At 45.3% G+C, this 16,237-nt stretch overlaps 1 protein-coding gene across 3 annotated transcripts in view; it reads left to right on the forward strand.

The window, feature by feature from the left end:
• The first annotated feature begins 9,522 nt into the window (after positions 1–9,522).
• HNRNPR (heterogeneous nuclear ribonucleoprotein R) overlaps positions 9,523–16,237 on the forward strand; it is a 53,354-nt gene continuing 46,639 nt past the window's right edge. Inside the window, exon 1 of one of the 3 annotated variants that reach the window (XM_048825895.2) lies at positions 9,523–9,674. In XM_048825895.2, coding sequence (XP_048681852.1) covers positions 9,597–9,674 — 78 coding nt within the window. In that variant the 5' untranslated portion in view covers positions 9,523–9,596. The remainder of the gene's footprint in view (positions 9,675–16,237) is intronic. The other 2 variants (XM_048825896.1, XM_048825894.1) reach the window with 2 other exon arrangements.

The following is a 16,237-nucleotide window of genomic DNA, read 5'->3' on the forward strand; positions in this document are numbered from 1 at the left end:
AGCTCAACAATCTAGCCAGGTTTCTATCCACCTTACAGTCCATTCATCCAGCCCATACTTCTTTAACTTGCTGGCAAGAATACTGTGGGAGACCGTGTCAAAAGCTTTGCTAAAGTCAGGAATAACATGTCTACTGCTTTCCCCTCATCCACAGAGCCAGTTATCTCATCATAGAAGGCAATTAGATTAGTCAGGCATGACTTGCCCTTGGTGAATCCATGCTGACTGTTCCCGATCACTTTCCTCTCCTCTAAGTGCTTCAGAATTGATTCCTTGAGGACCTGCTCCATAATTTTTCCAGGGACTGAGGTGGGGCTGACTGTCCTGTAGTTCCCCGGGTCCTCCTTCTTCCCTTTTTTAAAGATGGGCACTACATTAGCCTTTTTCCAATCATCCAGGACTTCCCCAGATCGCCATGAGTTTTCAAAGATAAGGGCCAATGGCTCTGCATTCACAACCGCCAACTCCTTTAGCACTCTCGGATGCAGCGCATCTGGCCCTATGGACTTGTGCTCGTCCAGCTTTTCTGAATAGTCCTGAACCACTTCTTTCTCCACAGAGGACTGGTCACCTCCTTCCCATGCTGTGCTGCTCCCCATGTTTAGCATATTAAAGCCGAGCTGTGTATGCAGGTAATATTCATGCAAGAGGGATAGTTCTGTGAACTGCAAAAGTCTGTAGCATGCTGGTGTTTTGGCAGATGCTTCATTTTTTGAGAGCAGCTTTCCCTGAAAAGTTATGGTCTACGGTAGGAGTAGGTTATTAAATTGGGCCTCTGGTGCATATTTTTAATGCTTTCACTTAATGGCCATGTCTTTGTTTTATTTATATAGCAGTTTTCAGTATGCTACATTTTGGTGTGTTTACTAGCTTGAGTTGTTAGAAAGGATGATAAAATACATGTACTTCAAGGGCAGTGTTAATTTTCTTTTTATCTGATTTCATATTAAATAAACATCTTAAGCAGTGCACCTTATTAATTATCCTTTGTTTTAATATTCCTTTCTTCTTCTTCCATACCTATGAACTTTAAAAAAAAATTTTTTTTAATCTAGGGGTCTTTTTTGTACTGGTGGTGCATGTCTACCCATTACCTTGACATTGGTGCTGCACATAACAAAATTCATTCCGCACATGGATGAAAAAAATTAGAGGGAACATTGGCTGGCCAGGGGCCAGTGGGGCTTGAGCCAGCTCTGCATGGTGGGATCCGTGGAGGGAGTGTTACCTCCAACCCCGACTCACCCCAGCAGGCGACCCAGCCTGTGTGGGTTGCAGGTGGGAGGGGAACAAAAATTACAACTCAAAGGTAGGGGGCTCAGCTCAAAAAGTTTGAAAGCAGCTCAGGGTGCAGGGAGGGGATACCTAAGGGCTGTGTGCAGGCAGGGGGCTAGCTCAGGGTGCAGGGAGGGGGTAGCGAGAGGCTGTGTGAGGGCAGAGGGGTAGCTTAGGGTGCAGGGAGGGGGATAGCTAGGGGCTGTGTGTGGGGATGGGGGTAGCTCAGGGTGCAAGGAGGGGGTAGCTAGGGGCTGTCTGCCGGGAGGGCTCCCCTGTGGTCCCTGTTCCCTGAGGGCTCAGCCAGCCATGGAGCCGGGTTCCCAACCCGTGGCTCTTACTGGCTGCCTGAACAAAGGGGGGGGGTGCTGAGGAGTAGCTTCAACCCCCTGCACCAGCAGGAGACAAGGGAATGCCACGGCACCAGCCAGAGCAGCAACTGTCCTGCACTGCCTGGCTCTGGCTTCCCACCTCCGACCTGACCAGGGGGCGGGGAGAGAAGGAAGTGGAGCGGGGCGCGTGGAGCTGCCCCGGGACTGCTCTGCTCTTGCAGTGTAGTTTCCAGGGTGGGGGCAACACCCCTGTGTCTCCCAACTCTGCCCATGGGCTCAGGGCTTCTACCTCTTTGGGGGTGGAGAGACCATCTCTTGAGCCAGCTGAAGACAAAATGGAGAGGCTTCCAGGGCCTTTTATATTCTCTCTCTTGTGGGCAGAAACCCCTTTGTTCTCCTGTGCAGAATCACAGCAACAAGATGAGGCTGTAGCCACCTGGGCAAGTCCCACATCTATGAATGATTCAGCTTTTTGCAGGCTGACGCCATTGTTTACATGTTAGTTTGAACATTCCCAGGAAAGCTCAGATGCAGATCGGCATCTCTCAAAGTCCATTGCTAGTTAAGTACTCCCAATTACTTGAATAACCCCTTTCACACTATGTTGACTAAATCTGCCTTATGTGCTTCCTACAGCAAACACTTTAAATACAAGAATAGAGCCAATGCTCATAACTTCAGATATAAAAGTGATACATGCATACAAATAAGATGAATATATTCAGTAGATCATAACTTTTGCAAAGATATGTTACATAGCATAGCTAGCATACAATATATTCCAGTTATGTCATATTTACACTTATAAGCATATTTCTGTAAAGCATTATGGGGTGCAATGTCACACTATGCACTTCAAAACAGTTCTGTAAGGCCCCAGACTTTCCCTAGAAGGGAAGCAAGCATTTTACAGACAGCGGTTGCACAAGGTAATATCTGCCCTAGCTGAGAAGAGAATGCAGGTATCTAATATGACAAACCAAAGTCTCAGCCATTTACTTACACTGTTGCTCAAAAAGAAAGGTCGAAACAGCAGACTGGACTTCTACATAGAGTGCTTCCGCCGACGTGCACGGGCTGAAGTTATGGAAAAGCAGCATCACTTGCCCCATAACCTCAGCCATGCGGAACGCAATGCCATCCACAGCCTCAGAAACAACTCTGACATCATAAACAAAAAAGGCTGACAAAGGAGGTGCTGTTGTCATCATGAATAGGTCGGAATATGAACAAGAGGCTGCTCGGCAGCTCTCCAACACCACTTTCTACAAGCCATTACCCTATGATCCCACTGAGAGTTATCAAAAGCAACTACAGCATTTGCTCAAGAAACTTCCTGAAAAAGCACAAGATCAAATCCGCACAGACACACCCCTGGAACCCCGACCTGGGATATTCTATCTACTACCCAAGATCCATAAACCTGGAAATCCTGGGCGCCCCATCATCTCAGGCATTGGCACCCTGACAGCAGGATTGTCTGGCTATGTAGACTCCCTCCTCAGGCCCTACGGTACCAGCACTCCCAGCTACCTTCGAGACACCACTGACTTCCTGAGGAAACTTCAATCCATCGGTGATCTTCCTGATAACACCATCCTGGCCACTATGGATGTAGAAGCCCTCTACACCAACATTCCACACAAAGATGGACTACAAGCCGTCAAGAACACTATCCCCGATAATGTCACGGCTAACCTGGTGGCTGAACTTTGTGACTTTGTCCTTACCCATAACTATTTTACATTTGGGGACAATGTATACCTTCAGATCAGCGGCACTGCTATGGGTACCCGCATGGCCCCACAGTATACCAACATTTTTATGGCTGATTTAGAACAACGCTTCCTCAGCTCTCGTCCCCTAAAGCCCCTACTCTACTTGCGCTATATTGATGACATCTTCATCATCTAGACCCATGGAAAAGAAGCCCTTGAGGAATTCCACCATGATTTCATAGAATCATAGAATCATAGAATATCAGGGTTGGAAGGGACCCCTGAAGGTCATCTAGTCCAACCCCCTGCTCGAAGCAGGACCAATTCCCAGTTAAATCATCCAAGCCAGGGCTTTGTCAAGCCTGACCTTAAAAACCTCTAAGGAAGGAGATTCTACCACCTCCCTAGGTAACGCATTCCAGTGTTTCACCACCCTCTTAGTGAAAAAGTTTTTCCTAATATCCAATCTAAACCTCCCCCACTGCAACTTGAGACCATTACTCCTCGTTCTGTCATCTGCTACCATTGAGAACAGTCTAGAGCCATCCTCTTTGGAACCCCCTTTCAGGTAGTTGAAAGCAGCTATCAAATCCCCCCTCATTCTTCTCTTCTGCAGGCTAAACAATCCCAGCTCCCTCAGCCTCTCCTCATAAGTCATGTGTTCTAGACCCCTAATCATTTTTGTTGCCCTACAACAACAACTTCCATCCCACCGTCAATCTCAGCCTGGTCCAGTCCACACAAGAGATCCACTTCTTGGACACTAGAGTGCTAATAAACAATGGTCACATAAACACCACCCTATACCGGAAACCTACTGACCGCTATTCCTACCTACATGCCTCCAGCTTTCACCCTGACCACACCACACGATCCATCGTCTACAGCCAAGCTTTGTGATACAACCGCATTTGCTCCAACCCCTCAGACAGAGACAAGATCTCTGTCAAGCTTTCTTACAACTACAATACCCACCTGCGGAAGTGAAGAAACAGATTGATAGAGCCAGAAGAGTTCCCAGAAGTTACCTACTACAGGACAGGCCTAACAAAGAAAATAACAGAACGCCACTAGCCGTCACCTTCAGCCCCCAACTAAAACCCCTCCAACGCATTATTAAAGATCTACAACCTATCCTAAAGGATGACCCAACACTCTCACAAGTCTTGGGAGACAGGCCAGTCCTTGCCTACAGACAGCCCCGCAACCTGAAGCAAATACTCACCAACAACCACATACCACACAACAGAACCACTAACCCAGGAACTTATCCTTGCAACAAAGCCCGTTGCCAACTGTGCCCACATATCTATTCAGGGGACACCATCACAGGGCCTAATAACATCAGCCACACTATCAGAGGCTCGTTCACCTGCACATCCACCAATGTGATATATGCCATTATGTGCCAGCAATGCCCCTCTGCCATTTACATTGGCCAAACTGGACAATCTCTACGTAAAAGAATAAATGGACACAAATCCGATGTCAAGAATTATAACATTCATAAACCAGTCGGAGAACACTTCAATCTCTCTGGTCACGCAATCACAGACATAAAGGTCGCTATCTTAAAACAAAAAAACTTCAAATCCAGACTCCAGCGAGAAACTGCTGAATTGGAATTCATTTGCAAATTGGATACTATTAATTTAGGCTTAAATAGAGACTGGGAGTGGCTAAGTCATTATGCAAGGTAGCCTATTTCCCCTTGTTTTTTCCTACCCCCCCACCCCCAGACGTTCTGGTTAAACTTGGATTTAAACTTGGAGAGTGGTCAGTTTGGATGAGCTATTGCCAGCAGGAGAGTGAGTTTGTGTGTGTGTGTGTGTCCCTGGGGGGAAAAAAAAAAAGGGGTGGGGGTGGGGTGAGAGAGCCTGGATTTGTGCTGGACATGGCCCACCTTGAATACCATGCACATTGTAGGGAGAGGTTTCAGAGTAACAGCCGTGTTAGTCTGTATTCGCAAAAAGAAAAGGAGTACTTGTGGCACCTTATGGATGGGCTATCACCAGCAGGAGAGTCTGGTTAAACTTGGATTTAAACTTGGAGAGTGGTCACTTTGGATGGGCTATCACCAGCAGGAGAGTGAATTTGTGTGGGGGGGTGGAGGGTGAGAAAACCTGGATTTGTGCTGGAAATGGCCCAACCTGATGATCACTTTAGATAAGCTATTACCAGCAGGACAGTGGGGTGGGAGGAGGTATTGTTTCATATTCTCTGTGAATATATAAAGTCTGCTGCAGTTTCCACGGTATGCATCCGATGAAGTGAGCTGTAGCTCACGAAAGCTCATGCTCAAATAAATTGGTTAGTCTCTAAGGTGCCACAAGTACTCCTTTTCTTATTGTAGGGAGAGTGGTCACTTTGGATGAGCTATTGCCAGCAGGATAGTGAGTTTGTATGTGTGGTTTTTGGAGGGGGGTGAAGGGGTGAGAGAACCTGGATTTGTGCAGGAAATGGCCCACCTTGATTATCATGCACATTGTGTAGAGACAGGTTTCAGAGGAACAGCTGTGTTAGTCTGTATTCGCAAAAAGAAAAGGAGTACTTGTGGCACCTTAGAGACTAACCAATTTATTTGAGCATGAGCTTTCGTGAGCCACAGCTCACGAAAGCTCATGCTCAAATAAATTGGTTAGTCTCTAAGGTGCCACAAGTACTTGTTAGGATATAGATATTCAGGCCTGTCTGTAAAGGCCTATACTCTAAGAATTTAGGTGTATTCCTATCACTTGGCTAGTTAGAGGTATAAAAGAAAGAATCAAAATCACTGTCTGCCAGTGTAAGGGCCTTCTCTTACTGTGACAGTCTGAGGCCCTGTTCTTAGGCTAAGGCCTTTGGCTAAGCGACAGAGGCAGCCATAAGCTGGGAAGTGAATGGTCACATCCTCACATTCCAAACTAGTCACATTGAAATAAGGTGCTATTGGGCTGTTAGGAATTTAATCCTGTCCTTATAGTGCCTATCACCTCCAGAGAAAGGGAAGTGCCTAGAAGCTGTAAAAGGAAATTGAGGTTGATAGTTTTCTGTCTGGTAAGAATTCACTTATCAATAGACACAGCTGGGAAACTCTTATGTCTTTACAGATGTAGTTGTGAAATCCTCACTTCTGTATTGTTTTGTCATTATAGTTCCCACTTTGCTATTGTTTATTGGCATGGTCTCTGTCTGGTTCTGTGATTGCTTCTGTCTGCTGTATAATTAATTTTGCTGGGTGTAAACTAATTAAGGTGGTGGGATATAATTGGTTAGCTAATCCATGTTAGGATTGGTTAGTTAAATTTTAGTAGAATGATTGGTTAATGTATAGCTAAGAATATTACTATATAAATTAGGGGCAAACAGGAAGTAAGTTGGGATTCGAAAATAAGGAAAAAGGAACTTATATTTAGCTTGCTGGAAGTTCACCCCAATAAACATCGAATTGTTTGCACCTTCGGACTTCGGGTATTGTTGCTCTCTGTTCATGCGAGAAGAACCAGGGAAGTAAGTGGGTGAAGGAATAAGCCCCCTAACAGTACTCCTTTTCTTATTGTGTAGAGAGTTGTCACTTTGGATGGGCTATTACCAGCAGGAGAGTGAGTTTGTGTGTGGGGGGGTGGAGGGTGAGAAAACCTGGATTTGTGTTGGAAATGGGCCAACTTGATGATCACTTTAGATAAGCTATTACCAGCAGGACAGTGGGGTGGGAGGAGGTATTGTTTTATGATCTCTGTATGTATATAAAGTCTGCTGCAGTTTCCACGGTATGCATCCGATGAAGTGAACTGTAGCTCATGAAAGCTTATGCTCAAATAAATTGATTAGTCTCTAAGGTGCCACAAGTACTCCTTTTCTTTTTGCGAATACAGACTAACACGGCTGTTACTCTGAAACCTGGAAAAACTATGCACGCTATGTATGCTGCCTGTAAAATAGGTCTCCTCTTGCTTACATAACCCAATGTTTCAGTGTTTGTGTAACCCACACACCTGGTTACTTTGCATTTTGCATCCCCTCTAATGGCTGGTTAAAGAGAACAGCCACCACTGCTTCTGCAAGCTAATGTAATGAGTCCTTTAGTTCAAGCAGTAGAGGCTTATGCTATAGTGGTAAAGGCGTAATCCTACCGTTGACCTATATGTGAGAAGTTGTTATAGTTGCACATGATAAAATGGGTTTTTCTTTAAAAATGAAGAAAAACCTAGAAAGTTACATATAAATTCTACTTGCATCCGACGAAGTGGGTATTCACCCATGAAAGCTTATACTCCAATACGTCTGTTAGTCTATAATGTGCCACAGGGCCCTTTGCCAATTATATTGAGAACTTTTAAAAATTGCAAAAGTCAAATACTCAGTAGTTAAAAATACTAGAATTAAGGTTTCCCATCCAATCCTAAATTTGCACCCTTTATATTTGTTATATAATCTTTAATTATTTGATAGTCCCCCACTGTGATGTCTATAAGGAGATAGCTTTCAGGTCTGAGTCATAGCCATGAACGATATAGAGAAACTAGTCACCTATGGTTATGGCAATACAAATTATCAACATGGGTTGAGACTGTTAATTGTTATAAAAACGTATTCATTGACTATTTGAAAAAAACACATTGATTAAGTTCTGCTTTTAAGAACCGGATTGGTTTTTAGTGTCCTAAAAACCCAAGAGGCTGGTCGGTGCTCACCTTGTTTACTCTCAAGCCACCCCAGGAAAGGGGTTGAAGGGACTTGGGGGGATATTTTGGGGAAACAGGAACTCCAAGTGGTCCTTTTCCTAAATCTTTGTCTAACTTACTTGGTGGGGGCAGCGATACCTTTCCAAGGACAAGGAAGAATTTGTGCTTTGGGGAAGTTTTTAAACTAAGCTGGTAGAGATAAGCTTAGGGGGTCTTTCATGTGGGTCCCCACATCTGTACCCTAGAGCTCAGAGTGGGGAGGGAACCCTGACAGAGGTGGGTTAACTTCTGCAGAGGTGACCTCTTCACTAACTGCTGCAGCACCGCACTGTAAGGGTAGCCAAGCCCTTAAAGTTCTTCCACAGACTTCAAAGCAGTTCTTAAATACTCGCTGCCCCTTTGCAGCCCAGCCAGATCAGCACCCAGTACAAGATGAACCTGACTTCTTCACAACTGCAGGCCAAAGGGCACAGCTAGTGACAAGCAAATATCTGAATGCGTCCCATGAAGTGAGCCGTAGCTCACGAAAGCTTAGGCTCAAATGAATGGGTTAGTCTCTATGGCGCCACAAGTCCTCCTGTTCTTTCTGCGAATACAGACTAACACGGCTGCTCCTCTGAAGCAAATATCTGTTCGAGATCCTCATCAATGATTGAGACAATGGCATAGAGAGTGCACACAAAGTTTGTGGATGAGACCAAGCTGGGAGGATTGCAAGTGTTTTGGAGGATAGGATTAAAATACAAAATGATCTGGACAAACGGGAGAAATGGTTTGAAGTACACAGGACGCCATTCAATCCAGACAAATGCGAAGTACTCCACTTCGGAAGCTGCTCGCAGACAGACTGGGCATGCCTGCCTGGGACAGGGGACCTGGGGGGGTCATAGTGGCTCTCAAGCTAAACAGGAGTCAAACGGGCACGGCTGTTGCCAAAGAGGCGACCGTGACTCCGGGCCGCGTTAGCCGGCGTTTTGCGAGCAAGCCCGAGGCGCAGGTCTCCCGCGCGGACTAGGCCCCAGCGGCGCCCGGCTCCCCGCTGCCGGCAGGAGGTGGCGGAACTGGAGAAAGCCCAGCGAGGGGCAACGCAGGAGCGGGCAGGCCTGGAGACCCGACCGGCGGGCGAGGCTGGGCCCGGGTGCGCTCAGCCGGGGGAACCGCCTGAGCAGGGCCAGGCCGCCCGGCCGCGAGGAGCGGGGCGCTAGCGCCTCCTCGGTGAGCCCGGAGCGCCGGGCAGGGCAAAGGCCCCTCGGGGCGGCCTCGCCGGACCCCGGGCGGCCCGGGGCCGCGGCCCGCTCCGCCAGCGGCGGCCCCGCCCAGCTCTGGAGGCCGCCCGGCTCGCGGGGGCGGGGCGGGGCCCGGCTCGCCTCCCTTTGTTTGGCCCGGCAGCGGGAGGCCGCAGCTGCCGCGTTAAATCCCCCAGCTCTGCGCGGCAGGTCTGGCCGTTTCCTCCAATTGGCCGGAGGGAATACCGGTGTCCCGCCTCCCACCTCTGATAGGTTTCGAACGGTGCTCGTCTGACGCCCAATATGCTGATTGGCGAATGCCGGGATCCCTGGAAGCAGTTCCGGGAAACCCCGCGTGTTGCCGGGGTCGCGCCGCCGTCCATGAGGAGAGAGGAAGTGCGCGGGCGCCATTTGCAGTCGCTGCTCAGGCCTCAGCCGCGCCGCGCAGGCCGCGCTCCGGTGAGTGCCGGGGGGAGGCCGCCGCCGCGGGGGGGAAGAGCCGGGCTGCCGCGCTCTGAGGCGGCGAGTCCGCGGCCGGGCCTGCGGCCCGCATGGGGAGCCCGGCGCGGTAGCGAGGCCCGGCGCGAGAGGAGGCGGGCCCAGGGCGACCGGGGCCTTGTGGAAGGCGGGGGCCGCAGGCCGCGCTCGCAGAGGCGCCTCCGGGCACCTGGCCGGGGAGGGGGCGGCTGGGGAGGCCAGCAGCGCACGCGGCGTCGGCTTCGCTGGCGGGGCGCGGGGCCCGCCGTGGCGGGAGGGCGGCCGCTTCCCGGCGGCGTGGGGGGGGGGGGGCGCTTTGCGCGCGGGTCGGGCCTGGCGGCGCGGGTGGCGGGAGACTGGCCCGCTCCGCTCCACCACGTGGACTGGCTGCCGCCTGCGGGTGACGAGAGGCGGGCGCTGGCTCCTGCTCCGTGCGAGGCTTCGCGCCGGCCGCGTTGCGTTCCAGCCGCTGTGGGCGAGGCGCAGCTCGCTCCCTCCGCAGCCTGTGCCGCTGCAGGGCCGCTCGGGGAAGCTGCCTGCAGGCAGAGCCCCGTGGCTGCTGGCCCCGGGAGACCCCTGCCCTGCCCTGCCCTGCCCCGTGTGCGTGGGTTGGCTAGGAAACCTCTTGCCTAAATGCGGATTGATCTGTATTGCCATGAGGGTGGCGACGAGGACACATCTGTTCTCTGTAAAACCACCCGTAGGAAGTATTCTGCTAGTGTGGGTTTTAGTAAGCTAAATTTCACATTAAACCTATTTAAAATAATTCAAGTTACCACTTACCTATTTCCTTCTAGATGGTAAATCTTACTTAGTGTGAGAGAGAGCTAAAATTCTCTAGGACCTGATCACTATGAAACTGCATTTTCTTTTGTAAACTTTACCAAACTTCTGTTCAGTACCATTTTGAGTAAAAATACAGGGTTTTAAAGTGGATTTAGTTACTGTATGTTAGTGGCCTGGTTATCCATTACTCTGTGAATGTAGCCAGTTACCCTACTTGGCCTATGGTTCAACATAGGTTTATTTAGAGGAAGTTGCTTAGACTTTTCTTTGTATCTTTTTTGTCTTCTCTCCCACTACTGAGCAAGAAGATTCCAGCAGCTTTGATACTTTTGTGCTGTGGAGAGCATTGTGAGGGCCACATAAACATTTTGGAGTCCTATTTGTGATGTATTACAGAACAATTACTGGTGTCATACACAGTATATTTTGTAGGAGTAAAAACGCTTCTGTAATTTCGAACTACAGTGCTTTTTTAATCCTTTCTGTGAAGTGACTGGCTTTTCTGTGTAAATTATAGGGTTTGCAGACTAGCAAAAATTCTACTTAACCTTTTTATTCTAAAAGCTGTGTTTCCTAAGAGTATTTAACATCCCTACTCAAGTGTCTGTCTAGGTAGTTATGATGTGAATCACAGTAATACTGGATTTATTCTGGCAGTATCACTGTGTGGTAGGTAAATGATTATTACCTCTGTTTTACAGATCGAGAACTGAAGTGTCCTTTTGGAAGATAAATTCATGGATGTTAGGGCATGTCTTCACTGCAGAGTTAATTTGAGTGATAACTCAAGTATTGTCCCTAACTTTAGTCCCATCCACACCCAAACCCTTAACTTGGTGTGCTCCTGTTTGTAACTTGAGTTGTCTGACCCTTTTGTGGGATGGAGTTGGGGGTTAGCACAATTTGTCAGCTGCTAGTACAATCACCGAAGCCTGATATATATTAGGAAATTAGGTCGGTATAACTGTCGCTCAGAGGTGTAAAAAAGTCCATACCCCTGAGCAATGTGATTAAACTGACCTAACCCCCAGTGCAAGGTCACTGGTAGAAACCCTCCGATTGACATAAGTAGTGTCTTGCAGCTGGAGAGGTGTTAGGCTAATTTGACAGGGAGTTGACTCAAATGTAGATAATGTAATATGAGTTAATTCTGCAGTGAAGTTACAGCCTTCGGCATTCATACCATGATGACAGGTATACATCTATATAGATACTCTTGAGCATAGCCTCTCAACCTGGGGTTGTAATGACCTCCCTCTAGATGTGGGGGAGGTGTCCCTATGCTTTTCCATATCATGAGGTCATTTTATGGGAAAGGTTAAGAATAGCTGGTCTGGAGGGGTGGATGTGTTAAATACTCACTGTAACAATTGTGTTTACTGTACTAGAAGTTAGACTTTAGGACCTTGGTAATCTGCAAAGCTCTTAATTTGCATGAAGGCAGTAACTTCAGAGCAAAAACATAGTCCTGTAGCTTGTTCACTACTTTTACGCTAATTAATGTTTTGTAGTATATCTTATATAATTGAAACTGTCATAAATAACTACTCATTTGTATCACAAGTATTGCTTAAGGCAGTGGTTTTTAACCTTATTTTCATTTTGTGGACCCCCTACATTTCAATTGAAGGTGTTGACCCATTTGGAAATCTTAGACATAATCTGCGGGCCCCTTGGGTCCTGGACCAAGGTTGAAAACCACTGACTTAAGGTAAACTGATGTATTATAGTTAGGTTTTTTTTGGTGTGTGTGGAACTTGCAAAACTTTCTTCTGGATTGCCAGTCGGAAGTGTGGGCTAGTGAGGTTCTTCAGTAATTCAAGTCACTGTTCAACTTCCATTATAAACCCTTGCATTCCCTCACATCTTTCTTAAATTCTTCTTTTGGATTTGAACTGTCCATGATCTTAGAAAGAACAGGAGTACTTGTGGCACCTTAGAGACTAACAAATTTATTAGAGCATAAGCTTTTGTGGGCTACAGCCCACTTCATCGGATGCATAGAATGGAACATATAGTAAGAAAATATATATAATACACATACATACAGAGAAGGTGGAAGTTGCCATACAAACTGTAAGAGGTTAATTAATTAAGATGAGCTATTAGCAGCAGGAGGAAAAAATCTTTTGTAGTGAGAATCAGGATGGCCCATTTAGACAGTTGACAAGAAGGTGTGAGGATACTTAACATGGGGTAATAGATTCAATATGTGTAATGACCCAGCCACTCAGTGGCTGGGTCATTACACATATTGAATCTATTCACATATTGAATCTATTTCTCCTGCTGATAATAGCTCATCTTAATTAATTAGCCTCTTACCTTCTCTGTATGTGAATATATTATATATATCTTCTTACTACATGTTCCATTCTATGCATCCGATGAAGTGGGCTGTAGCCCACAAAAGCTTATGTTCTAATAAATTTGTTAGTCTGTATCCGCAAAAAGAACAGGAGTGTTTGTGGCACCTTAGAGATTAACACGGCTGCTACTCTGAAACATGATCTTAGACTGAAGGTAACTTTTTTTGGGTGAAGGGAGGGATAAATCTGTTCTGCTGTGCTTCAGTAAAGCTACTGGGGTAGCACATAATTTTTCAGTTTCAGAAAAACCCTTTTTTGATACATTGAACATTTTGAAGTTCAGCCATTTTGATTTATCAATGTAATGTTTTTAAACCTCCAATGAGGCACTAGTTGTCTAGTAGGTGGTGATGGCGGGGGGTGGGGAGATTAAAGTAAGTAATTTAGGGCAGGTCTACATTATGGGGCTAAATCAACCTAAATTATGCAACTCCAGCTTTGTGAATAACATAGCTGGAATCGACGTATCTTAGATCGACTTACTGTGGTGTCTACACCATGCTGGGTCGATGGGAGTTTCTCCCGTCGACTTACCTTATGCTTCTCATCCTGGTGGAGAACCGGAATCGACAGGACAGCGATCGGCAGTTGATTTAGTGGGTCTTCCCTAGACTCAATAAATCGATCCCTGGATTGAGCGCCACAGCATCTGTCCACCAGTAAGTGGAGACAAGCCCTTTGAAATGGCTTTGGTGCAGGCTCAGTGTAGAATATCCATAAGGTTTTTAGTTATGCCTGCTGTACTTTAAAGTTGATTATGTACAGCTTTGCTGCTTCATGGTAGCATAACTGTTGTAGCAAGCTGAATAGCAGTCCGGAACAAGTCCATGTTCTCAGCAGCTGTATCATCTTGTAGTGGGATTTATACTAAAAGAGAACTATTTTGGTGGGGAAAGTGCAGGTTTGACTACTTGAATTACTTGCGCATAACTCCTCCCCCACATTAGGTAACTAAATAACACCCAGAGTTCCAACTTTGCATGTGGCTAGACCTCAATGAGGATTAATTACTTTGACTTTGAGATATGGGTGGGCAAGTAACTCAACAAAAATTATACAGTGCTGTCTTTAGTTGCACAGTTGGCAGTGCCAATATGGAGTCTTTTACGTAAAACACCATTCTGCAACTTCAAAATGGTGCAGTTAGGTAATGGCCTGGACACCAATATGGATTCTACACAAAACATCCACACTTACAATCTGCAGTTGCTCCCAAACTTTATATACTGCTGCTTGCTTAATAGGCACATCTTTATACGTATGCACATCCTGAAGTCCACCTGTCTTTGCACATTCTACATATTTCATGCATAGCAAAGTAAATGATCCTTCTGGAAGTGTATCTATAATCTTTGCATACATCTGGGTTAAAGAATCTCCCTGTCCTCCTGAAACTTGGGTTGTACAATTTCTGTATGTGTACCTAATCAGGTTAATATGTGCATTTTGTGCTTTCACGTATGGCTCAAACTACCAACCAGCCATGTCATGGGCATGATCCACGTGCAAACTCCAACATCTCTACTCCTTTTTCAAACTTGCTTCACTTCAAAGTTCTTTTCTAGTCTGAATAATGAAAGTAAACATGTTACCTTCTTAATCAACTGATCTTATAGCATATTCAATTAACTTTCTTTGGTGACAAAAATTGAACTGGTGTTTACTTCTGGTGTCTTTGCATAGCTGACACAGCTAAGAGGAAGAGAGCTGGATTACCTTCCTCTTTGTGCATCAGTATGACTCTTGAATTCCAGTTATACCTGTGCAGCCCCATTGAAGGCAATGGGGTCATAAGGGGTGTTGCAGGGGATATGATTTGGCTTGTGTGTTGGTGAAGCAAGGAGGAAAAATCACCATTTAACACTCAGATTCTGATCTGAGTTTGCAAAACTAGCTGATGGAAAAAAAATCTCTGCTTGTGATTGGAATGGTGTGCATGTTCATCTGGAAATCACTGAGACACAAATTACTCCTACCGTAATACCTTCATGTTTCAGAGTAGAACCACACTTAAAGAAGAGTTTGCAGTTAGACACATGACAGGAAATGCATAGTTAAGGATGAATAATCTTAACTTTGCTGGTTTGTGCACATGCATTACAGTAGTCCTAAATTATGTGATCTCATACTAATTCTCAAGTTTTTTTTACAAAGATAAACATGTATAGCATGAAGAATACACTTGACTTACATGAAGTGAAGTAAAATAGGCTTAAAATTCATACTAAAAGTGCATTCTGCATTGGAGTAATACTGTAGCAAAAACTTATTGGATTGTACACTCCTATATAAATACTAAGCTGACAGTGACACTAAATATTTCATACCATTAGGTTACAAAAGTAATACTTCATAGCTTATGAGAAGCTTTAGCTGTGGAACTGCAAATTCATTAAGTTTGCAGCTAAAAGTATACAACCAATAATTCTCAGCACAAGTTTTAGGTAAGCTTGAGAACATGACTAAAGTCTTAACATCTTCCATCAGGAGAGAGTTGAATACTGTGTGAAAATGACATTTGAAGTGTTAATCCAGCTTTAAGAAAAGCCTCTTAAAGGGACATCAATTTAAACTACTCACTTAGGAACATTTTTACTGTTAGAGGTAAAACAATTACTGTAGTTGAGGCTATTTGTCTATTTCACTTTTTTACTTTGTGTAATCAGTTTCACACTTTCCCTGTATTTTCTTGTGCAAAACCCTACAAGTGAGAGAAAGTAAAGTAAAATGATTGTCAAGCTACAAAAACTGGCAAAGGAGTTGGGGTGGTGGGGGAGAAGAGACAAGACTCAAAGGCTGATATGGTACCTGAAACAATTTTTTAAAACTATTTCAAGGTATGGGGGGGGCGGTGGCTTCTAAAGATACCTAAGGAGTAAATTTCTAGCCTTAATTTAGCATTTATTGACTTTTATGTAATTCACTGCACAAACTTAACATTGCAGTAATGTTTTGGGATTTAATATAATGTGAGTTTGGTGAATATTGTGTGTAGAGGTGAATAAGCATGGTTCTGTTGACATGTTTTGTACAGTAATACTGTCACTTTAAATCAGAGTGGATAAACAATTGTTTTAAAAAAACAGAAATCTGATTTTTTTAATTTAAATCAGATTTTTTTTATGAAATGCTTTTAGAGGGAAAAAAACCTATCTAAAGATAGTTTTAATTAAGACACATTATAGCTCATCATGGAATAGGGATTATAAATTCTAATTCTATAGTATGAGACAATATATTCATGAAATTTTTAAGAAACATTTTGTAAACGAGCTCCAGTAGTTCATGGATTTAGGGACCCAATCTTATAGGGTTCCAGGGGCTTCTGTATAGATTATTTAGGTTAATCTTTCTATCTACCCAATGGGACTCGGTCTAGAAGATAAAATC

This window comes from Caretta caretta, chromosome 19, assembly GCF_965140235.1.
Source record: "Caretta caretta isolate rCarCar2 chromosome 19, rCarCar1.hap1, whole genome shotgun sequence".
NCBI lineage: Eukaryota > Metazoa > Chordata > Testudines > Cheloniidae > Caretta > Caretta caretta.